A 25,691-nucleotide genomic window follows, 5' to 3' on the forward strand; every position below is an offset into this window, starting at 1 on the left:
CACATACCACTCCATCCTGTGCTTTCTGATTTTCTCAAGACTTCTTATAAAATGTACTGTTAAAAAGCCTTGGAACATTTTAACCTGTTAAAGTAAATCATGTAAGTTTAATTATCTTCCAAATTTCAATGATGATGACATTCCAATGAAGTAAAGAAAAAATAAATACCAATATTCAAAATTGATTGCTCAAATGTTTATAGGTGTTAACATAATATTTGCTTTCCATCATGATTTTTAATTGTACTAAAATTTGTAATGATGACATAAATATGTGCATTTTATCCAGTTAAAAAAAAAGTTTGTCTAGAGAGAAAATAGTGAGGTTTGTCTACTAGTTTCTTTCAGCTCCACACACTCTTGACCAAACAGTAATACGGGTTTGTCAAGTTGTCAGAATTAAATAGCTGTTAAAATATTTAGGGAGGTAACATCCATAATATATCTACTTTAAGACCCCACCTTTTTGAAAGTCAATTCCACCATGTAGAGACAAAGAAACATTTTGAATAAAACATACAGAAGAAAGCATTATGGCATGTTTGATGCACAGCCTTTAAAGAAATGTGGATTAATAAGGGCTGAGTTTTCTTGGGTTTTTTAGTTTACTTTGAAGAAATCCTTCTTCCCTAAACTGTCCTCTAAACTTTAGCAGCATTTCTTTCCAGATTATCATCTCTTATCTTCTAGACCCTGCCAAAACAAGTTAAGCTTTAGGGACCTTAAAACAACTGCAGGTGTTCCTAAAGGTCCCTTGTATCAAATGCAAGAATTTGCTACACCTAGTCACAGTTCTGCCTTTGTAATATACACTTGTAGGTGGAATAAATTTGTACCTCTCCTAAATGGCAGAGCAATATGCCAGCTTTTCCACCGCAGCACAGGAATAGCCATGCTCTGCTGTGCACAGTAAGAGAACTTAACAGAAATACCGTATTATGTACACTCTCCTGAGTCCTCTGCATCTCTACTTTGCGCTCTCAGCTAGTGTTCATGCCATTGACAACACGAGAGCTTCCTGGCATAAGGTAAAAAAAACCAAAACACAACAAAAAAGTTGAACAGATCTCTCACACACACCTTGCAGAAACAGATACCTACAGTCCTTGCAGGTGTTAAGGGAAACAGGCCACGGGCTACATGCATCCTGCATTCTTGCAAGCCTGTACAAACGTTCCCCTATTTTCTGGCCCATAAACTCTCTTTTAGGTGACTACAATCAAGGAAGAGAAATAATATGGGTGAAAGGATCCATGATGGCTGTAGAAACTCATACAAGAAATGTCACTTTGGGATATGCAAATGCCCTTTTCTCTTCCATCTGTGTGTATCCAATTGCAGGTGACTGACGTGGGCTTTTCTGCTCACAAGATGATGGAAATGAGGAGTGTCAGTCACATCAGTCAAGCAGGCATTCAAATACTGCTTTTTTTTGATATAACATCAAGCTCTCTCTCATGTGCGCGTGCAACGTTCACAAATTTAAGTGGAATGCACCACATCTCAGCTTTGGAGATTTCAGGATCAGTTGAAAATACTACCTGAGCAGTAGCAGAGCAAGCATTGACAGTCAACAAGGGAAGTACAGCCACCAGCTGGCAGAACAGCTCGATGCATTGAGTTACCCACTTAGAGGGACTCTGTCATGAAATGTCTTGGCCTTTAAAGCAGCTTCCTACTGACAAAAAGAGACTTAATCTCATCAGTGTCACCATGTTAAGCTACATGCACATATAAATAATGCCATTTCTTCTTTATATTGGAATGCATAATATAAGTTGACTGGCAAATAATAAGTTGTGCAAAGCGTTGAAAACATGCATGGTCACTTTGTCCAAAGAACCGAGAAGACAGGAGCTTGCTTTCCTTGCACTTAATACTGTTTCTTAGAAGAGAAAGAAGGATTATCTGGTGGGCACTACTGAGGTGCCTCTAAGACAGAGTGCCACTCTGTCACTAGAAAGCAGGCCCAACCGGGATAAAAAGCCAGGCTGGAGTGATGTGCTGGTCTGGGACTGATTGGCAGTACCTTGTTCACTGACGCTCCTATAGCAAACTGAGTAATATCTGCATCTGGAATGTCTTTTCAAGGGTTGACACAGCTTGTTCATAGATGTTTTGATAGACTCTAGGAAGACTGGGCAGGTGAGGGGGTGAGTAGAGAGTCCTCTGAACTGTGTTACCACATGTACACATGGGTAGGTCTGCAAATGCAATTTTCAATAGCAGAAGGTGATCTTCAACTGGCAAGTCTCTCAGTAACACTGTTGTCCCTTGCAGCAATCAAAATTCCTTCTCTTTACTGAACCCATTGATCAACTCAGAACTGCCACTCCTTGGCAATGTATGTGGCTGGAACTGGATCTTCGCTGCTGGATTTGAAATAAAATGACCCAACTAAGGCCAGTGACGAGGCGGATGAAACTACCTCATTATTTCAGTGTTGGATGAGGCTGGCAGTTCTCGACCAATGTAGAAAACATCCTTTCCTTTCCTTTGTCTCCTCCCTCTCCTTACAGATCCAAAGATCACAAAAGCTGAAAGCAGTTTCCTATGTATGAAAGGGAATGAAGTAGGTCCCTGCACTGGGGTCTGAAGACTGTCTTCAAAGACACCTTCAAGAAGCATGGCCTGAACCTGATGCTTTCTTTCAGTTTCCACATCTGGGAATGCAGGCAGACCAGACGCATGCCAGGAACACATGCAAGTACCTCAGCAGGACACAGCTTCTGCTGAATCAGAAGCATTAGGTCACTCTATGATGGCAACAACCTAAAGTCAGAGGGCCTAATTTGTATGGCTCTGCAGCTTTGCCATGTCAAACAGACATGTAAGGATCAGCTTCCTGAAGATTTTTGCACTCCAGTTTTAGTTGAATGAGCAACTATTACACATGTTCAAGATCATTATACAAGGAAGAAAGACAAGAAAATACCAAACCAGCTATATAACTTGAACCCTGGAACAGACAGATTCAGTATTCCACTTGTGGCCATGTCTGTCTGAAAGACCCCATATACAGACATGTAATACAAGCTAGAAGAACAAAATTGTCCCTCCCTAGCCAAGGTGAGCAACCACCGTCTGTTTTCACTTTTTCATATATACAGTGGAATTTGAGCTAAGTGAGTATCTCCGAACTATAGACTCTGCAATGAGGAGTGCCCTCCATGTTAAAAATACATTTAAATCATCTGTTACAAGGATAAAATGTAGGACAAATTTCTGTACACCTAAATACAGATCATGTGATGTGCAGAGACTATACCAACTGCCTTGAAGTGCAGGCAACTGCATATCTTATATAAAGCAAAAGTATTAAACTGCTGCTTACCTAGGCAACCTACCACTATCGCCTGTTAACCTGAATTACCAACCTCCTCCATCCCTGTTTTCTTAATATACCTTCTTAGACAATTCAAACTCTATTTCTTTGCCATCATAAGGATTAAAGACATGTTGAGAATCTGTAAACAGTGTAACAACTCTTTTGAGAGAGACGAAGTGCATGAGAGGACAATCTACATGCATCTTACTGATGCTTCTATTTATTCCTTTAACCTTTAAGCATGTGGCACATAACTTGCAAGAGGCAGTTTTCAAATGCAATTGAAGCACAGTGCATCGAATTAGTTCAGACAACTGAAGCTGCACCTTTAATAGTATGCCAAATCTAGCTGATGGTATAAAACTTCACTGGAAGATATATGTCACTATACTGTGACTGTGCATACCTGCATTTTATCTCCAAAATAAATGAAACAGCTTTTATTTCAATACAAGAAGAGAAAGCCAGGCAGGTAAGTGCAATAGGAAGGAAATTCTTCTTTCTCCCTTTACCAGGGTTGGTAGAAGTTGGGTCTCCTTCACAGTATTCTTTCTAATGGCAGCTTGTGATTTCAATAAATTGATTCTCAAAATCCTGAATACAAAGCACTTGGTAGATTTAACTATTAATTAGCTTCTTTATTTGAACATATTTTACCATCAAATTGTTGTAACATTCTCTCTCTCTCTCTCTCAATTTTTAAAATTGACCCTGATGAAGAGCTACTGGTGACCTACAGGAAGTAGGCCGAAGTCTACAGCTGTAAGAAATTATATCAGTAATTGATTGTAAGTGGGACCTATTTAAAGGTCAGCTTTCTTCTTCAGCTAAACCACCTCTTCTGAACACATGATTAGGTCTACAAAATTTCTTTCATTAGTTCCTTGTATGTGCGTGTCCACACTTGCTTTGTCTTTCTACACAGAGAAACATTATATTAATTTCAACGTCTGAATAACTACATTAGAAGAACTAACACAAATTGAAGGTTAATTTAAAGCAAAAATTGGACCCATTTCCTGCAAGGAGAAACTCAGATGGGAATTTTCAAACATCAGAGAATTAAATGCTCAAATCCCATTAAAAGTCAATATAGATTGGGTGCTGACCTTTCCAAAACTCTTTTAAAATTCTTAAATATAATGGCACTGATTAATTTAAATTCTTTAAGCAAAGGTTGCATGATAACATTATCCATTATTAGAGAAGGAAAAAAAAAAAAAGGACTAAGAGATCAACCAGCAAAACATCCTCAAAATATTGTGTACTTCCTCCATATTACATAGATATACCTTAAATAATGGGCATAGCATAAGGGCTGAAAAGCAGTAACTTTTTTGTATGAACATGGTTTACACAGACATTGACTTATGAAAAAAACCCAATATAAGTATGGAATCTCAAGTGAGAAATTTATATAAATGCTTTACTAATAAAATACAGAAATCTGGAGAATGATTTAGTGTCTTTTTAGTCTGATGTTAGGAAGCTGAAGCCACCTAACAATAAAGCAAACTTTTTACTTATTTCACAACCCCTGGCACCCTCTTCCCAGGATTAGACACAAAGCATAGCAATGGGAATAGCAAGGTTGCTTTTACCAATAAGAAATGGTAAGATTTCGGAGAGTCCATAAGAGTACTCAGAGACTTCCTTGAGAAGTCGATAACACAAATAGCATACTGTAGGATATTACTATTCCCACCCACCGCTCCAAGTTTTCAATTTACAGACTTGTAACAGCATATCATCTGGGCTTAGGGGCATTATGCAGTGGAAGATTCTCTCCCTTTCCCCCTCTTTAGGATGACATAAACAGTACTCTGAAATACCTGGACTAGCCTTAGTACTGCATTGTGTCTGTACACTCGGTAATGAAGATAAATCATTCCTATTTTCATGGTACCTGTAAGCAATACAAGTCCTTTTGCATCTTTAAAAATGTTTAATATAATGCAGAACTTAAAGTCAATTTAGAGAAGCTATAATACATAAATACTAAATATATCCAAAGCAATAACCATAGTAGCAACCTTTCAATTTCCATGGAAACCCTACTTAGAACATAAGATACAAATACTAGACGAATGTTAATCTCTTAAACCTATATAAATTCACACTTCAAAGATGCACTCTACAAACAAAAAAGAGACTGCAGTATAAAGCACCAATGTTCAAAAAAACGTAGCAAGCAGCAGAACAGTTGGTGCTTCTGATGCACAGAACTCCTCATAGAGTCAGCCTGTAAAGCATCCCTCAGAGCAGGGGTGCTATGCTAACAGCAGCATCTAGAAAACAACACACCATGGCAGTGATGAAAATAACTTGGAAACTGACATCTTCCCATAGAATGTTTTAAGAAGATTAAAAATATACCAAAGTTATCAGCAAAGAAATCCCATTTTCCAGCAAGACACTTGTAGCCTGGGGTGGCAGTGCAGAAGGGAGGTCTGCATAGCTGTTATACCATGAAAAAAACCCAAACAAAAACAACCCCCAAAACAGAACACAGAAGAAAACTAAACAAAAAAGCAAAACTGGGGGCGAGTGAAGAGAAAATCTCTTCAAACCCATTCCCTACCAGAGGAGAGTTCTTGGCAAAAGCTGAGGCTTTAGAAATCTATGTTCAGCCAGACAGAGCATTAAAGAAACTATGTAGAACATATCATGTGGCAGCTGAATTTACTGTTTCTCTCCTCCAACCAGGCATTAAAAACTATTTACAAGGATAACTTCCCAGGGTTAAGAAATACCCTGAATATAACACCACATTAACCTGACCCAATAGACTTACATACTTTAAGACCTTTCACAGAACCCTAAAAAAAAAAACCAAACCACAACCCAAAACCCACAGATAAACCAAAACAGAGGTGCCTACTTCCTGGACAGTCTCTGTACACCTTGAGCTTCTGAGTTGCAGAATCTGGTGAGTTACTCATTTTCTCGTTGGAGAGGGTGAAGTTCATAATTTGGAGAAGGTGAAAATGGAGTAGGGGTTAGGCAAAGACCAGACTGGGCAGTAAAGACCACTTTGTGCCTACTGACAATCAAATCAGCAGGACAGAAAAGAGCACTGACAACTTACCTACTTGTGGAACATGGATGTCTTTACTTGGGTATGTAGAGCAAGGAAAGCCCCCATACTCTTCAGGCTGAAGCAAAATCATGATGCAAGTATTCTCCTAAACATTTGTATTGAAAAGAAAGCTACAACTGGGTCAAGATCTAGGAACCTGTAAGGACACTGCAGATGGCTAATGCATGCCCCAGCAGTACAATCTATTCCCTCAGATTACACTACACAAAAGACAGAAGTTTAAATAGATGCACAGATGAGCAGTTCCACTGACAATCATTTATACACTGAAGTGACCATCCTGGATTTCTGAAGGAATGCAATAAACTCAGATTTTTTTGCTTCCTGTTAACCATTAAACTAATTCATTCATAATATGTTTTCAATTTCTTCTTGGTTAATATTGAGCCAATTAGTTTACTCGCAATTGCCAGTGCAATGACAATAATTTAAGTAATTCTTTAGTATATTCATCTGGTATTTGACACATTTCACATTAAATGAAGAATGGCATATCCAGCTGAGTTTCCAAAGCTAATTTAGACAAGGGGGGGAAAAAAGTCAATCCTCTGTGTTAGAATCTGTCTGGGCTCCAAATGAAATGGTCTGAAACCTCATGGCCAGTAAGTAACACACTCTAGGTATGCTGGGCCTGAAATCTGAAAGTGTAAGTTTTACCTTCAACCACACTACCTTATCAGAACAGATGTGAAAAATACCTGTAACATAGAGAAAAGCTAAGTGGAATCAGAGAAATACAGTGGGGATCAGCTGGAACTCAGATATATTCATTTCTAGGTTTTCACACTGTAGAGGACAAACCCCAGTTTGTTCACTTTCTAGTGGACCAAAACCAAAATGGCAGTCCCAGTGACTGTGTCACATTTCTTAATTTTTCTGCAGAAATAATCCTGCTGCAATGACAGTCAAATAAAACTAGAGCAAGGTGGATACTAAGCTTAAGAGTAACAGACTTATGCACGTATGATCAGAAATTAAGTCAGTGTGAACACAAGTACTCTAAGCTCATCTACAAAACACAGAGGAAGACAAAAATAATTTTCAAATTGTTAGTAACATTGTAATGTTTTTTCTGTGAAGTAAATCAGATCTTGTGTATCTCCATGTCCCCTTGAGAAATGTTCATCCTATCAACCAGTCAATTACTTTCAACACAGGGTAGGGGAAAAAAGTTAACCATTTTGAATTTTCAGCTCCAATTAATTTTGGAAAGATAATATAAATTGTTTTCTAATTTGTTCAACTGCTTAGCATTGAAGTGCATCAAAGCGTAATTTCATTCATTTTTGTCATGACACAGTGAGGCATAAGAACACATCTTTATATAATAAAGCAATCCCAGATGAGTGGTATTTCAGATTCTCTGTTAAAAGTTAACTCTGAAATGCACACTGCCATCACAGAACTAGAATTTCAGGAAAGATAACACATATACATGACTGTTGTGAAACTTACAACCATAAATAATTATACGTCTCAAATACCATCAATAACACAGAACTTTTGCTGATTAAAAAATAGATTAAAGAAAAAGGGTAAAAAACAGCTGGAAAATACTTGGTAGTATTAGATTATGAAATACAAAAGTTTTGACTGTAGTGATAATCTTTGAAAATTACTCAGCACTATCTTAAAATTGAGACTTAGTGATATGAACTGCTATTATTCATTCTTTAAAAGACATCAAGTAAAATGTGTTCAAGACTGATAGTACAGGAAGGATAGTAAGCAGAGAATATATACAGTCCCAAATTCTCAGTCTCAAATATTGTGAGCATATACAACTGCTCTGCACAGCAGAAACTGTGACATAATTTTTAGAGGTGACAGCATTCATTTTAGGGGAAACATCATTTGGCTATCACCCAACAGAATAAATTTGGCTGAGATGTCCAGTCAGGCAGATAAAGTTAGATATCTGGATCTTAATCAAGACAGACACATTAACATTCTTATACTTTAAAGATTCAAAGATTCCAAAACAAGTACTATAGCTTACCAGAAAACCAGAATCAAAACCTACCAACCAATGCATGTATTTAAAGTGAAAAAGCAAACTTCAAGTATAAATTCTAAAGTTCTGAATGAAAAATGAAATATACTTTGATATACACATACACCCTGCCACAATAACATTTTCATAAACATACAGCAAGTTTTGAAAGGTTACCTGGTAAAAATACCATCCACAATACCAACTGTTGACTCCTCTGCAGGAACGTAAGAACCAATCTGTGCCATGACTGTGATCAATGCAACTTGCTTTATATAGGAGCTCTTTCCTCCCATGTTGGGTCCAGTTATTATCATGACCCTTTCACCATCTCCCTGGAAACATAAAACAGTGGTCAAATATATCGTCCTGCACATGGTGCTCCTGTAAGATAGTCTGGTGTGTGTATGTGCTTAGAGGGACATAGGACAAGTCCTCAGGATTAAACATTCTGCTTCTAGATGAACTGTTTCCTTCATTCTTGAAGTTCACTGTGTTTGCTTGTCAAGATATTGTGAAGTCTCAATGGATAAATCTTCCTAAGATCTCTCCAGTCTGGTGAGAGAGAAGCATCACAATCAACTTTCATTACTCTTGAGCAAAATGGACAGAGTGAGGGGGAGCCTTCCCTTTCTCCATCAAAGAGCCAAGGAAGCACTCCAAGAACTTTCTATGCAATTTTATCTGGAGAAAGGGAGAAACTCATTAGCTTTCAGCATAGCCAGTGCTGTCCTAATTTGGTTTTGATCTGGATTCCTCTCCAGTTAACAGTTTTCATTGCCAAATGGGGAGAAGATCTGGCAGACAAAGACCTCACCTAGATTTTACACCCATTCGTAATTGCTGCCTTGGTACAACATACGCACATTCAAACAGACCGGCTACAACAGGAAATCAAGACATTGCCAAGTTTGGAAATATTTGACTGCAACACAGATATTGTGAGTAGACTGTATCCAATCTCTGATCAATAAGTGTATCTCAACACTGAAATACTATGGAAAATGAAATCAGATGCAAGAGCTTATCTCAGCTGTGAGACTATGGTACTGCTACATGTCTATGGCTGCAGAATTAAACTGTCTTCCTCTAGTGCAAGACAATTGCTGATACAAAATTAAAACTCATCAATGGGTCTATAAAGCTTTCTCATAACCTGAATCAAGACTAGGAAATTAAGTTATGCAAGGATTTCAGACAACTAGACTTCTTCTTTCTACTGGATACATAAAATGAAATCCAACAACTGATGAACTAATCAAAAGCCAGCATATTCCACTGCCCTATGGGAGGGGCATGGAAGAAAGGACAAGCTGTTTATAATGAACATTAGCCATGCTACTTAGGAAAGTTGGAACTGATCAGGTACTTTCACAACAACAACAACAATCTCCACAGAATAAAATTCACAATCTTCACAGATTCATTTTTCAATCAGGCTTTCATTCTGTTAATAGGGAAGCAAATAAAATTCAGGTAGGACTGTCACTTATGTCATAATCCAGATCATAAAGATACGTGCAATCAGTATTACATGTAAAAAGCTGTTTAGCTTTTGTGAAGAAAACCCCATCCATAAGGAAGTCACAATAAAGTCGGAACCCAGAAAATGCCATTATCAGGAATAAAGGATGGATGTAATAAAATGCATATGATTATAAAAGAACAAAATTTGTTACATTCTAGTCTCCAAGGTATAGTTTCAATACTGCTACTAAAACTTTGTCAGGGCCACCATTTGGCTCAACACAACAGAATTTATAGATACTTAAAACCAGAATGAGTTCATCTGGTAAAACCCACAAATTTCTTGCATGTGTTTGGTAGCCCTCCAGGGTCCCTCCAACCATGTTGTGAGACCGGTGGCTGGTTTGCAGAGCCAGCTTTCAGAAAGAACATATGCTGTAACATCAGACGAGAGAACCCATCTGCCCTTACAATTGCATGCAACCGTAAGTTAACATCTTACTGGAATTTATGGCTGAAGTTAAAAGTACTAAAAGAATCCATGAATGTTTGAGGAAGAGAGGGGGAATAGAAGAATAAGACAGGCACTGCAAGAAAGCTTTCCTAAAGTTAGCTATTCGACAACACTTCAGCTGAAAACGTGACAGGAGATGCATTTTCCTGCTGGTTCAAACATCAGTTTAGAACTAGACACACTTTAATAAACTGGGTTCCCACCCACCTCTCTCAAAAAAGAGAGAGCTCAAACCAACAGTAGAGGCAGGAGTGATTCTACCATGATCACTTGATTTTGCAATATTCAGTATTTAGAAAGCCAACATAAGAATGGGACTAATGGGGGAAAGTGCATGATAATTACTGAATGAAATGCTGCATTTTTTGTAAATGCCATCTGTCACTTGTTTGTAGTTGACAAATAACTTTGAAAACATTCCCTGAAGTATTGCACAATATCTGTATCATTTTTCAGTATAGAACAGTATTTAAAAATATTTCCCAAGAAATACATACAAATTTGAATGGTGTTTATGACAGCAATGCTCCACACTGACATCTGTTTCATACCTTTTCTATATTTACTATGAAAAGGCAGTTATGTATTCAGAGTTGAGTTGAAAGCACATCTTTTACATTAAGAACAGACATGTATTTAAAAAAATATACAGACAGTTAAGTATTAACCACAAAATGTCAAAAGGGCATGTAATTTAAAAGACAGATTTTAGTTTTTCAGGAAAAAAAGAAGGAAAAAAACTAAAATGTGCTTATCAGAAACAGATATGTGAAATAAAATACAGTAATGTTTCCTACCTATGGTAATTACAAATTTATAGCAATTTTAGACAATTTAGGTCATATTTATAACAATTTTAGACAAATTTGGTCATAAATTTAGGTAACATTGCATAGAAAATGTTAAGAAGTAGCCCCCTGACTTTCTTTGACCTATTGACAACAATACCAAGCAAGTAGTAGTCTTACTACTTCTCAACACCATTCTCTATTGCACAAAACAACAGCCAGAGGGAGACTTATGAGTAACATAGCCCGCAACCTACACCTCGCAAGGGCGGATCTTTATTATATGTTAATATGAAAGGCTTCTTACAACTAATGTGCAGTATACAGAGTGTGTACTTGACACTATGTAGTGAAGAGTCAGAACTCCAAGTCTGCTTTGTCATGTTAAGAAAGGCTGTATGAAATTAATACTAATACCTAAAAAAACCAAAAAAATCTGAGCTATTTTAGAATTCATTCGGAAAACTAAGCCTATAACATGCTACACAGAAACTTAAGTTGTTGCTATTTTGTATATTAAAAAAATCCAAAAATTTGAGATAAAATTATGACAAAATGCAGACTCCTTCTGATGATGCTGTTAAAAAAACTGTAATTATTAATTTTTCAAAAGTAACCATTTAAAACTTTCATTTTCCTAATTTTGAGATCACCTTTCTTTTCTTTGTGCCACTAAGACTGAACAAGGTTGTAAAGAGAGCATCTGGCTGCAACATACCAGAAAAAGGACAAACAGATGTAGTCACATCTAGCAGTATCATTCTGAAATGCAACCAAGCAGACAGTTGTATGATTATTTATTTTAACTTCCTGGACAAGAAGCAAATCCCAGATTCCTTCTCTTGAATGATTTTGAAGCTCAAACACTATCTCAGTACTTACTGAAAGGTTAGTGGTATTTGGAACATACTGATCCTGTTCTCCCAGAAGTACATCAATCACAGGATGCCTCCCATTTTTTATAATTATTTCTCGACAATTATCTTGCACAGTTGGTCTGCAAAAAGTAAAAGACATTAATTTCGATGTTTATTGTAACCAATTGTTTAGACCTACTGTAACTAAAGCCTGCAGAAGGGTCATCGATGACACTGATTTTTGTGAAAAAATACAAGTTACAAAAATGAATTATTGCTATCAAATATTTCTCAGTAATTCCTTGGTTTCATTCAATTATAAAATAATATTAGCAGATTGGATAAAGAAATTTTAGCGTACTTTCTTCATTTTTTCATTACCTAGGGAATGATTTCTGTTATTTATGTGTATTCTAAAAAATATTAAGAACTATGAATTGAACAAGCAATAGCAAAATCTCCAAACTGGAGGACAGTCTTCTTTCTTCCCAGCACTGCAACACCTTCTGCAATATGCCACTTTTGCAGATACATTTCTTATTCTCAGAATGATCTTGCTGATGAACTGGTTCAGCCCATAACTGCATTCAGTCCTAACTGGAGCATGGGGAGTAAAGGAAATTGTTCAGCTATGTATAGTATGACTGGTAACACATTAAATGATACAATCATAGCATCATAGAATGGTTTGGATTGGAAGGGACCTTAAAGATCAGCTATTTCCAACCCCCTGCCATGGGCAGGGACACCTTCCACTAGACCAGGTGGAAAGTGTCAAATCAAAGACTACAGTATGACAGAGCTGTAACTCTCCTATAAACATTAGCAGCTCTCATAATCTGACAGCAGCTCCCAAACATGTATAAGAGTCATCCAACAATAACTGTCTATAGAAAGAGCTTACTATCCAAGTTGAAACACTGAAATTACAGTACCTTTTTAGAAATGAATATGCAAACCAGATCAATGCTACTAATTTTTCTCTCATCTCCAAACCATGTAAAAAGAAGTTTTGTCTCAAATGCTTCCATCTTAGCTACAAATTTGTCTACATGTCTACTAATATAACATATAATTCTACGTTATGTATCTCCATGTCTGAAAAGCTCCATCTCCAAGAGCTGTGTGCTCTTCACAGAACAAAAAAATGCAAAAGCAGCATGTTCCACTGAATTATGACTACAATTTCTTTTTGTTTTCTGCAACCTAGGTTTACTTTTTCATTGTAAACCGTGCAGCATTCAATGGAGAGGTAAATGTGGTTTCATGTCTCAGCAACATTTTCCTACACTAGAAATACAGTAACTCTGAAATAAGAGTAGTAACTTAAGAAAAGTGGCAGCAGCTGAGAAAAATGGAATACCAGAACAAAGCCTCAAAAATCTCTGACTGGAAATTAACTGACACTTTGGGTAGACTTTAGAGGGAAGACAGTGTGTGGGGAGTGTGATTTTTCTTGGGTTGAAGAATGATGATGCTATTTGAAAGGAAAATGGTGATAAAATAAATGGCAGTTTAGGAGGACAAAGCAGTGGGGAAGGAGATGCAAGCCGATAGTGATGTTGGTTTGTTAGCATTAAGGTATTTCCAGCAGTTGTACAGCTGAGATGAAACCAATACAGACAGAGTCTTAGGCCCTGGGGACAAAGAAAGGAAATTTCACCTTTCACTTCCTGGATGGGTACGTTGTTTGGAGCTGTAATGTGATGGTCTGAAAAGGGAGAAGCATGTACCTAGAAGCACTTCCTCCTGTAACCCTCCACTTTACATTCCAGAGAGCAAGACGACAGCTGAATGATCCATCTGCTATTTTATAATTCTGCCCTTGTCTTCCGAACTAATACCCTTCTTCTAACTGCTCAAGCCTCCTTCCACATAATTGTGAGACAGGATGTGGTTTCAGGATGTCATGAGCCTTGCTGACTGCCTGTTCTGGTTTCAGACAATGGGGCCTGCAGAAGTAGGGTCTCAGCCACTGTCATTCAAAAGGTCTTCCCTGACCTCTGTTCCCACAATCAGACAATTATGTGTCATGCAGTAAGAAAATTAAAAAAAAAAAAATTTGGAATGCAAAACATGTCCTTTAGTCATGTACCACCTTTTCAACAGCATTCCTTAAAGTTAAACAAAGTCAGTCTGCAGAGCAGATACTCAAACATCAGATGATGATATCTGGACTACCTACATCATCATCTTTAGGTATCTAACTTTGTTGCCTGAGAGCCCTGATGCTATACATCATCTGTGTAAAGGATGAGTCTCCCAAAACAGGGGTCTTCAGATGCCTCAAAACTGTAAGAAGTGCTTACTCTCTCCAACAACTGTGCAGAGCAACAGTGCTCCTCCTGACTTCAACTCATTTACATGTTTCAGGCAGGGTGATATGAAACAACCCTCACTTAATCAAAAAACATTCCTCTGAAATGTTTGAATTAGTTAATACAAAAGTCCCATCTTTCCCTCAGTAGCCCTCCAAAATTAATTATTGACACCTTCCCTACAGCTGAAGTTTCACTGAGAAGCCTTCTTCCTGCCAGTTTATAAGCTCTAAGCCACTGTTTAAAATTCAGTGATTTAAACTCTGCGCAGGGAATTAATCAGATTTCAGTTTGTTTTCTCATCTGAGTATACAGAAGTAAGTGCACCATTACTTTCAACGAGGTTTTGATAGAGGCACACAAGATCCCAAGAGTCCAGAAGCGATCAATATTATCTTTAATGCTGTATAAGAGCAGAAACATATGTAAGTTGATTTCCCTTCATCCACATACATTTAATACATGATTTGCTGTATTTGCACAGCTCTCAAATATTACTATTTCATATGGTTATTCCTAAGCATTTGCAGTGCAGCCAATGACAATACTTAAAAAGTTACTCTCTTTTGAAAAGTGCTGTGTGTACGTGGACTGTCTGGCAGAGGGAATGGCTGGGGACTGGAAACAGACAGCCCTTACAGCTGTGTCTACAGTAAACCTCAGAAACAGTTCAGTGTGGGCCTCTAAGACAGCACTCAGCAAGCTGAAGCAGTGACTCAGTGACTGTCCAGTGCCTCTGGCAACAGACACCTCACAGTATGGAAGGCAGCACCCCAGTGAGACTGACTGTCTCTATGTGGGTGCAAGAGATGTAGGCTCAGGAGGTGCAGGAAGACCCGAGTTACAGGGTGTACAGGCTCAGGGGCCAACTCGGGACCAACCTCTGGTGAAGCAGGACTTGAGGGTTCATGTTTCCCCATCACAGAGAGCAGGGAGGACAGCCTTGGCACCACCAGAGTCTCAGGCTGTAGTGCTGAGGTGCACGTGTGGGTCTTGGGCAGAGGGATGTGCACAGCTCATCAGACCTAACACATGATCCTAGGTGAGCCATCATCACTGCTTTGGAAGCTGGCACTAATATTTAACCATTATCTACCTGAAATATATCTTTGAAACACACCTCATACACCTAAGAATCTTAGGTATTAGAAGACATTATAAATTCAGACCTTGCTGAGAAAAAAAAAACACGACAAAAAAATTTCCATGCAAAGTCCAACATATATTTATTTATATGTGAGATATTACCTACTAAACTCAGGTCAAACAACAGACAGACAAGCATAAGATGTCAAATTTGAACTGCAATGTTTACAGATTTGCATTAAACCCAGATGTGTTGCTTTGCAAAAATCAGATTAAGCTGAAACTACTGTAAACAATTTTAATAATGCATTTTATCGTAGTACACATATTAAAATCAAATTTATTTTAAATGCTCTCTTATAGTTCTCTATAAAATCCTAAATAAAAATTAAAAATTGATTACCTGCAGTAGTCTCCTTGTTTAGCCACCTGGGCCAATGAGAAGAGACAGTCAACAGTTGCTAGGTGACCAATCGCTTTAGACACAGGGTGATAATGTTCACTAAAATGGCTATGCCAAAACAGGGAACAGGAGGAAGAAAAGAGAAAAAAATAATTTCATACAGATACAAATGTAGTGTCAAAATATATCCTATGTATACTTCTCACAGGGCTCCTATGGTCTTTCAATTACCCTGAATTCAAATCTCCCAGTAGTGTATTAAGTTACAATAGGAGGACACAATCTTAATCAAGACGGACTTCATGCTCCATTGTAACAGTGAATTATTTTTAAGCACAAAAAAGCAGGCAAAATGAAATTCATTAGATAGCATATAAAGGGTCTGCAGTTGATCCCTGCTGCCTAAATGAGGTCTATAAAAATGCCACTGTTTATCAAAGTGACAACTGAATCCCAACTGCCAATTCACTTCAAACGTAAGTTACAGTCAAAAAAAATAAACTAAAAGTGCCTGAACCCAGGAGTTGTCTACAATTTCAATGAAATATGGTACCTACAACAGAAAATTCAAAAATTCATTTTCCATTCATGGAATTGCCTTCCCCAGTACAATAATGACGTTACCAGGAGAACACAGTTTTCAGTAGAGTCCTCAAGAATTTTGTTTTTTCCTCTCCTAGTCTCAAAGATACAACATGAAATATAAAACCAGTAGAGGAGAAAAATCAATCAATAAATAATGGAGGCGTGGGAAAGAAGAGCACTTTCCTACACACGTCTCTTTCCTTGTTGTATACTGCTATCATACAACACTATTGAAAACAGCAAAGCGGACATGAAAAGTAGCAGATCTAAGGGAAGGAAGGTTAAAATAGGTCTACTCAGACTTACACGGCTAATATAGTGACAACACATCATCTAACGGAATTATTTTTATAGTATTGCAAAGGCAACAAACCTGGAGAAGAATGAATTGGAATGTTGTTCTAGTTTCTACCAAATTTACAGAATTGCTGGGTTCCTACTTGAAGGCAAACCTTGGCATCAGTTATGTCCAGGGAGACAACTTCAGAAGGAACTTGTTAAGTTTTTGCAATGGGGAAAAATGCACAAGTGAAAGCAAGCCAATTATCATTATATGACATGAGGGACAATTTCAGTGAGTCTGTAATTCATGGAAGTAAAAAAGTAGTTGATAGCCAGACATCTGAAAAATCAAAGGTATTCAGAATTTTGAGAAATATTTTTTAAACTCCCATTTTAAAGATCCTTTGGCTAAATAGTCAAATAACTCCATTCAAAACCCTGATCTGAGACAAACAGATCTTCCATGCCAGTTGTGAGGAAGATCTGTTTCTCCCATTACTTTCTAGCAAACAGACTCACATTCAGGCACAGGGTTAGCATACAAAATATAGGGCTATGGAGAATCGCACTCACTCAAAAGACTGCCCTAAACATTCCTAACTCAAAAACTGTAATACTGCAATTGTACTTAATTTATTATTACTTTTTTTTTAGTAATGGCACACTTAACAGCAAAGGTATTGTCTATTTCAATTAATATTAAAAGTGAATTTGGTTAGCTTGTATTATAAATTCTTTTTTCATTTCACTTACATTGCCCTTCAATAATAACAAAACTCCTAGATTCAGTTTCACTCATTTACAGGCAGTCACACTTTCAAGTTCTTAATGTTGTGATACTAGTTATCAAATTTTGAAAGCCAGTTTATGTATTTAATACTGTATTTTCATCAGGATTTTAAAATCTAGAGACATCACTGCTGGTCTCAGGACACAGTCTGCAAAGGTCTTGCTTTCAAATGCTTTAAACTGAAGAACAATATTTTAATTGACTATACTTAAAAGTCGTGGGTAACATAATTGAATTACCAACTCTTTTTTTTAATAAGATAAGCATCCTTCTTTTTCTGTTCTTGTAACAAAAATAAATAAAAGAAAGTAGAATTATAGAAACTGACTCTATTTTGTAAACTCACTCTAAAAAATTTAGCCATTCAGCACTGCAGTCAAGGACTAGCTGCTCCCGGAGCTGATTCAGATGTCTGTAATTTTCTATAATAAAAGGAGAGTGAAAACGGCTGACAGCTTTTGTGCTGGAAGAGAGAAAAAAGCCAAATAGGAAATCAAGGTTACTAAGCAATCAGTTACACCATCTCCATGCAAAATTGGACTAGTGTTCTTACTCACTGTGAGCCTTGAAAATTGATGTTAAAAAAAAAAATAAAATCTTCTTTTATTGTGGTACCAAACTCTATTGATTCCAATGATCTTTATTGTGAATAAAGTGGTTGGTTACTGCACCACTGCCCATTCAGAAGGCTTTTGAAATATTTTTCACAATGTAGCATCTATCACTGAAATTTACATATTTCACAAAATTCTGTTGCACAATACACTGCACAAATGGATGACTTTTCTCTGACTGTATATACAATGAACTCCAAGAAAAAATTTCACTTTAAAGAGGAAAAATTCCTGATAAGCCTGAAATAAACTCAGTAAATATAGACTGTCTTGATAGTTTCCATTTGGGGCACTTGCTATTTATTTATGTATTTTCATTAAGGAGTTACTTTGGCATTCCCAGGCATTCTTTTACAAAATCCAGAGAAACTGTAATATGTTGTTCATCATCCTAATTCTATCTGATCTTTGCACTTTTAATACTGATTTCTAGCATAAGTGATTAAAACATCACTTCAGAGTTCACCTTGATTATGCCTATCTCACGATGTTTGTGCTCACACATACAGCAGGCCTTGTAGACAATTCAGCATTTACATGGATTCTATACCATAAAGCATTAAGGTATTCAACCCATTTAAATAATAAAAGGAATGGCTGAAAATAAAAACAGCCAGCTACATAATTCAGTCCATCTCTGTTTCACCTACTGGAAAAAGTATCCAAAACTATCTAAAATCATGCTTACATAACACTAAGTACTAAAGCAAGCAAAGCTTGTCTGTTTGAGTAAGTAAAATGACATTTTAAATACACCATGTTTATTGAGATGCACAAACTGATATTTGCACAGCTACCATTACCTTTCTGAATACAATAAGAACAATCAAAATTTTATGAAAGATTTGCATCTACAAACTACAGGCACTACTGAATCAAGACCAAATTTTGACACCATACCTTTACTTTAGAAGATTAAGCAAGTAGTATAGTACACTAAGGATCTACCATATAAAAACATGTTTTAAGAAATCCATTTTTCAGTTTGGTTTTGTTTGCTTTTAAGCAAAACTTATTATGGCAATAAATTAACATAACTATTTTGGTTGGTTTTCAGTTTAGAAAAACCAAACACAAACACATGGAGCAATGAGAATGTGTACATAATTAATTGTAATACCAAAATACCACTTTTTTTCTTATACATTTAAATAGAATAAACTTCAAAGACATTTTTCATACCTACTAATCATAACCCAGTCAGATGGCACAGATGATTTATGGGAATTCTTGACTTCTATCATAAACTAAAATAAACAGAAATGTAAGATTACACATCATGGGAAGTGAGAAAGACTACAGAACCATAATCATCATATATCAAGAAATCTGCACAAATCAGAGAAAAAACATATTCAGCCTGAAGACACTGAGCAGACCAGAAGCCAACGTTCTTTTTTCCCCCAGAGTGAGGGTTATGACATACAGATTTTCTGCCAAAAGAGCAACTCCTATACTGAGCTGGCTTTGTGCCCTACCATGTTGCTGCCCCATCTCTGCCCTTCTATTCCTCCACCCACTAACACACCCTTCTCACCTCCCTCTTATCAAGCCAAAACCAGACTAAAGCTAGTAAGTATTGCTTACCCGATCCTGACCAGGCCTTGTAGAGAATTCAGCATTTACATGGACTCTACACTATAATATCACCTGTTCTGAGGTTGCTCCTTATCAGTGAGATGTGCCTTCCTGTCTAGGGATCAGGGATTCATACTGAGCCATAGCTACCTACAACATTTCACAGACAAGATTTCAAAATCTCAGATCACTGCATCTACAGTACCTTGCTTCAAGTTTGGATCAACTCAGAGTCAGAAAGGGAAGGAATAGGGGAAGCCAGCAGTAATGGCAAGAGGCTCAGTGCAATGAAATTTACATTATGTGTTTATTGCAGTATTTTATATGATTCACATCGGTTATCATCGTAACACTAGCCTGAGGTCCTAGGCATCAAAGAATTGAGGCATTCTCAAATAAAAGAATTCAGCTGGAAAATTAATTTCTAGCAGAGATTAGATTAACCCAGAATCTGATCACCTTTACAGAAAACCACGAGACTCTCATCTGACAAAGCTTTTTCATTACATTCAGCATAATTCAGATAAAAAACTTCCACAGCTCACCAGAATAGCCAGCAATCATCTTCAAGTACAAACAAGAATAATAATCCTAACATGAGCACAAGACTCCAGCAAGGACATAGTACACTAGCTCTTAATTCACCTAAGACACTTTAAAAATATTTGGTACTGTAGAAACTTAATACACATGCTTAATATGCATGAGATAACAAGACTGAAAATGGGTAGAAGCAGAAACCTACAAAGATTTGAAAGTAAGCCAACTGCTGCCGCCACTAGTGGTGTTGCTGATGTGCTGGTATTACAGTTTTTTCTGAAATTCATCTCAAAACAATTAAACATGCTGTGTTTACAAAAGGAAGACAGAAAATAGTACCACATTTGTGTCTATGTTGGAGGCCTAACTGAACTCCGAACAGTCTAAATTAACACAGTCAGTTCAATTGCCTGGCTTGTTTGTGTGGCTAGTGAGAAAGAAGCACAGAGGTTGCAATCTTCTTCAAAACAAAAGCATTTATTTTTATCCTTTAATTCTTAGCCCTATTAGATAAATAATTGAAGTATTAAATAAACTGAGATCAAAGCACTACTTATGCAATGAAAGAAGCAAATATTTGCCAAATGTAGCAATTTCTCTCTAAATCCTGCCTGAAACAAATAGCAGTGCTATCACTATCCAGACAGCTTTCTGTCCTGTTTAGTGCATACTAAAAATTACATTAGAGGTCTGGAAACAAAAGACAAGATAGATACGGGTGTAACCTCATATTCTGGAAAAGGTATGTGTCAACTGGATCTTCATCAGAACAGGAACTTAACAAATGTAAGTTAAACTGTGGGCTGACTCTGAAAATCTAACCATGTATTCTTAATCATGGGTTTGGGGGATCACATGAAGGAGTAGATAGTTTGATTTTTTTTTTTCCACCCCTTCAAGAATGTCTGCTCCCTGAACAGATGTTCAGAGTAGGAAGATACATAAAAAAAGTTTCCTGGCAGTCTCTCTTCCAGAACTAGCAAACCATAAACCTGCTTCTGCTCAGGTCTGTTGTGAAGAAGTGTCTGAATACTACATCTATCAGAGTGCTGCAAGAACATAAGAACAATACCCCATACAGATCTGAGGAAGAAAGAGCTCAACTCAAAGAGACTCTTGTTATGCCTATGCTCTGCTCCTCCCATACAATTTCCTTTCCATTACTTCCATTCTTTTAGTATCTTTCCTCTCCTCACTGACCATATTCTTCAACACTTCCTCTACTGCCTCTTTTGATTTCTCTGAAACACCCATACCAGATGTAATTAAATAACAGCTATCCCTAACCTCTGCAGCTCCTTCCGTGAATAAACAAGAGAGATCTCTGTCTGTAATGGTTTCTGAGTCCTCCCCTGCTACAAAGGCCTCCTCTCTTAAACATGTGCATAGTGACTGGCAGTTTCTGAAACTCTCCTGTCCAGTTCACATCTGATTACTTCCTCAGATGCTCTCATTTCTTTGATCAATTCTTCTCTTCTCTGCTCCCTCACACACGTGTCATCATCCACCTCTTAATCCAGCCTCTCTGAGAGTAATCTCTCAACTCCTGGCTCTTTCTTTCCTCAACAACACTCAAAATGCACTCTTCACGTTTCCTCCTGGACTTCACCATCCATGCTGACAGCCTACCCAACTCTTTAGCCATATGTTTCCTCTTCTCAGCTTCACCATCGAAAGAAACATCTACCCAAAATCTTCATCAAATGCTTCTATGTCTAATTCATCCCTTCTCACATGCTCTCTTTACTTCAGCATTGCCTGTCTGCTCCCTGTTGTGTATCTTGGGTCTTTCTCAGCTTCCTAGGTTCTCAATGTGACAGGGGACTGCTTCCAGTTCCTTTCCTCCCTGTCCTCACTGATTCATCTCTTTTACTCCTAACTCTCATTCAGTTTCCTAACTCCTTTCTTTTCCCAATTTTCTGTGGAGTTTTCCCCAACCTTCCTACTCTCAGTTCCCAAAGAACGATGTTGAACAGTGCTACCTCACTGCTCCTTCCAGTTCCCCCACAAGTCTGGCAGGAACTGTCATCTTTTTTTTTTTTTTTGCATGGAACTTCTCAGCTCGCTAGAGCGTGACCTGCCCACACTTGCACAGCATCTAGCAAACAAAGCTCCAGTCCACAACTACCGTTTCTAAGAATTAAAAGTATTAAAGAATGATAAATGTTATTTTACTGTTCCTCTTCTCTCCCATCTTTCAAATTACAGTCTTAATCAGTACTTACAAATCATTTTACCATTCTTCAAATTAACCTAATGCTATGCTTCCTTGTTCTCTGAGAATATTTCAGCACTTAATAGCCATGTAATTAACCCTGGAAGTATGCAAGTGTTTCTACATATACAGAAAAGCAAAGCATTACTGCACCATATTCAACTGCACTAATGTGTCTTTACTATTTAAATCACTAAGTAATTGGCTTAACAAATAAAAAAGTAACATTGTCATAAAACTGTTCTTTAAAGTTGTACAAAAGATTATAGTCAAATGACCTCATCAAATATCATACTAAGTGCAAAGAGTTCTAGTTAAGCCTAACTTTCAAGCTATTTTCTAGACAAGCAAAGATACAGTCATACGTAATAGACACCATATTACCTCTTGACCAGAAACTGTAACATACTCTGCAGAAGGATTCTTAATCTGTTTACGAATGTCTGTCAGATGCAATTGGATTTTAGAAAGCACATCCAGGATCTCCTCCTTTTTCTTTCTGATGACAGGGAAGTCTGCAAGGTCCTTGAACAATTGGGTTTTGTCTCCAGTCCTATCCATAAGAAGCATAATATAAAATAACAGTAAAACCAAGTATACATTCCCTAATTCTACTAGTTGTATCCATATTTTTGTTATTCTCATTTGTTTTAACACTAGCTTTATTCCCCTCTAAATACAGCTTTGCTGTTAGCTGGTCATAGTACATCACATCTACCAAAAGCTGCCATACACACTACATAAATAGAAAAGCCACTGTCTATAGGAACTCTAAGAGGCTACACCAAGATACAGCCCCCCCGTCTATTCAAAATCAACCTATTTCTGTTCGTTTCTACTCTATCATACTATGCTCGTTGTTCTATACCAAATCCTGCTGACTTGGGTTTTTTGTTGTCTCTGAACATGCATCCTGCAGCTTTCTGTTTGTTCTCCCTCAGTCGAGCAGAGCAAGAAACGGAGGCACAAGAAAGATCATTCCCTTATGTCTCAATTCATAATTCTGGAATGCAATTGCTGTCTCAACCTGGAGCATCCGAAGTACTGTTATCATCTTTATCATGATTAAATGTGAAGGTCTAGATAATTTCTGCGTAACATGAACACATGATGTCTCTACGATTTTTCACATATTTAGAATTTGGCCAAATCTGGGTAGATTTAAATGAGGATTGCAAAGAAAAATCGCTCCCACAAGGCCTTCAACAAAGCAGGATGTCATCTGGAGTTTCTTAAGAGTAGCTTCCTTTTCTCAAGAAAAGATCAACCAGAGCATTTTTTAATACATGCAAAACAATGCTCTTTTCTAGTCTCAATGTCAGAAAATGACAGAATTGTTTTGGCTGCACTATCTCACCTCAGGATTGAAACCTGAAACAGACAATGCCATTCAAATGTTTAAAACTGGGAAGCTGAACAAGCTATTAAAGATATGGTTGTCATAAAAAAATAACAAAAATGTAACTTATCCTAATTAGTATCAGGCAAACAATAAAAAGTAGTGCAATCAGCCCTAAGTTAATTGGAATACACATTTGTATTTTAGAGCAAATACAAAACTACCAGTTAATTACATAATTACCCTGAAATCTAATATTTGGAGAGCAAGTAATTAGCAAACTGAAAGCAATAAAACATGAAAGTAATAAAAAGTCTAATATACCACCTACTCCGATACCCCTTTGCTTGAGAATGAAACTACAACTGGAGTCAGTGACCAGACAGGTAACACAAAGCTCTGCTTTGAATTTGCATCACATGGACATAGTTATTATATAAGTGATGGTAAAGATGCCATTTTAAAATACAATTCTAATTTTTAGAAACGATTTTGTGCTAATTAGACCTGTTTCCATGGGAATGCAAGGAAAAAAAGATCACTAGTAGCCAGCAGCTGACTGTGAAGACTGTCACTGCTATATGATGCCTACCAAAAATTTAAAAGTTGACAGTTAAAAAAAAAAACCACAAAACCTGAAATCTCGAACTCTCCTGGAGCAGAGGAATACTTTTGAAAACCCTACAGGATTTCATCCACACCACATAATAAAATTAACACGTGATGCAGTATACATATGTGTGCACAAGTGTGTGTGTGCATGTATGTATAAGTAGTCATCATGATTTCAATGAAAAAAACGTTTTTGAGTACAAATAATATTGCCACACAAGCTTGAGATATGTAAAGGCCAAAAAGTAAGCTATTTTAGTTATCTTGAATAAATGCAAATAAAATCTATGCATTCTGCAGATCAGTAATGATATCTTCTACTTATACTATTGTATCTTCTTTTTGTATACCATTGTAGCCATCATCACAGTGACAGGAAAAAATCCGTATTTTAAACCTATCTACAGTAAATCTGGTATAATTAAGATACAGTCTGTTTTGTCATAACGTGCCACAACTATAATTGGATACCAGGCATTGGTAGAAATCTCATAATCCACCTGTCCAACGGCATAGCAATTATTTCTACCCTTCTCAACTTCTAAATTTATACACCTTGCATCTGTCCCTAATTCAGAAGCAAATAAAGTAAGTGCTAAGTTTTAATTCTTAAATTTCTTTAATTGTAAATCTCAGCTGGAGAAAGACAAAAGACATTTTATAAATTAATTTGATGTTTATTTTTAGTCTGTTTTGAAAATAAAAGATCAAGACTATGTTGCCCCAATATAACTACAAATTAAACTACATACCACATCTTTCATCAAAGGATCTCTAGGTATGTAATATCTCATAATATTATATGAGGAAATGTTCAAAGTTAAATGAAACTTGCTCATAGAGAGGATGTTTAGGATGATCTGGACATAAAGCCGGATGATACTAATTTTGCGTTCAGAATGTCCTTTACTACGCTGAAAGATCAAACACCTGTGAAGTGCTCAGAAAGGTTGGCTGTGTAAGCCAGACAGGCTGCATCTGTGCCTAGCACCACTACAGAAACTTTTTTTAGAAGATTTTATACTCCTTGTTTTCAGAAGGGCAGTGACTTCTACTGGCCACAAGGTATTCCTCCTAAATCCTGTACCCTGAGAGGTATTTACACATCCGTCCCTTTCTGAACTCATGTTCTTTTTTTACTGTTCTGCATCTTAAGCCTCCTGCTTTCTTCTTTCTGTGGTTAAAACTAGGATCTGGGGTAACAAGGGAGGTGGCAGTTCTTCAGAAGAAATAGTCTATAACAAATTATTTAAAGACATTCTCCTTTACAATGAACATTTAT

General features: G+C 37.0%; 1 protein-coding gene across 1 annotated transcript in view; it reads right to left on the minus strand.

The window, feature by feature from the left end:
- Positions 1-25,691, minus strand: part of MSH3 (mutS homolog 3) — a 115,300-nt gene that overhangs the window by 16,904 nt on the left and 72,705 nt on the right. Inside the window, exons 15-20 of the mRNA XM_074857301.1 lie at positions 22,843-23,011; positions 19,308-19,372; positions 17,858-17,974; positions 15,855-15,962; positions 12,073-12,187; positions 8,599-8,756 (exon numbers count right to left, since the gene is read on the minus strand). Of these exons, the coding sequence (XP_074713402.1) occupies positions 8,599-8,756; positions 12,073-12,187; positions 15,855-15,962; positions 17,858-17,974; positions 19,308-19,372; positions 22,843-23,011 (732 nt within the window). The remainder of the gene's footprint in view (positions 1-8,598; positions 8,757-12,072; positions 12,188-15,854; positions 15,963-17,857; positions 17,975-19,307; positions 19,373-22,842; positions 23,012-25,691) is intronic.

Source organism: Strix uralensis, chromosome Z (genome assembly GCF_047716275.1).
Source record: "Strix uralensis isolate ZFMK-TIS-50842 chromosome Z, bStrUra1, whole genome shotgun sequence".
NCBI lineage: Eukaryota > Metazoa > Chordata > Aves > Strigiformes > Strigidae > Strix > Strix uralensis.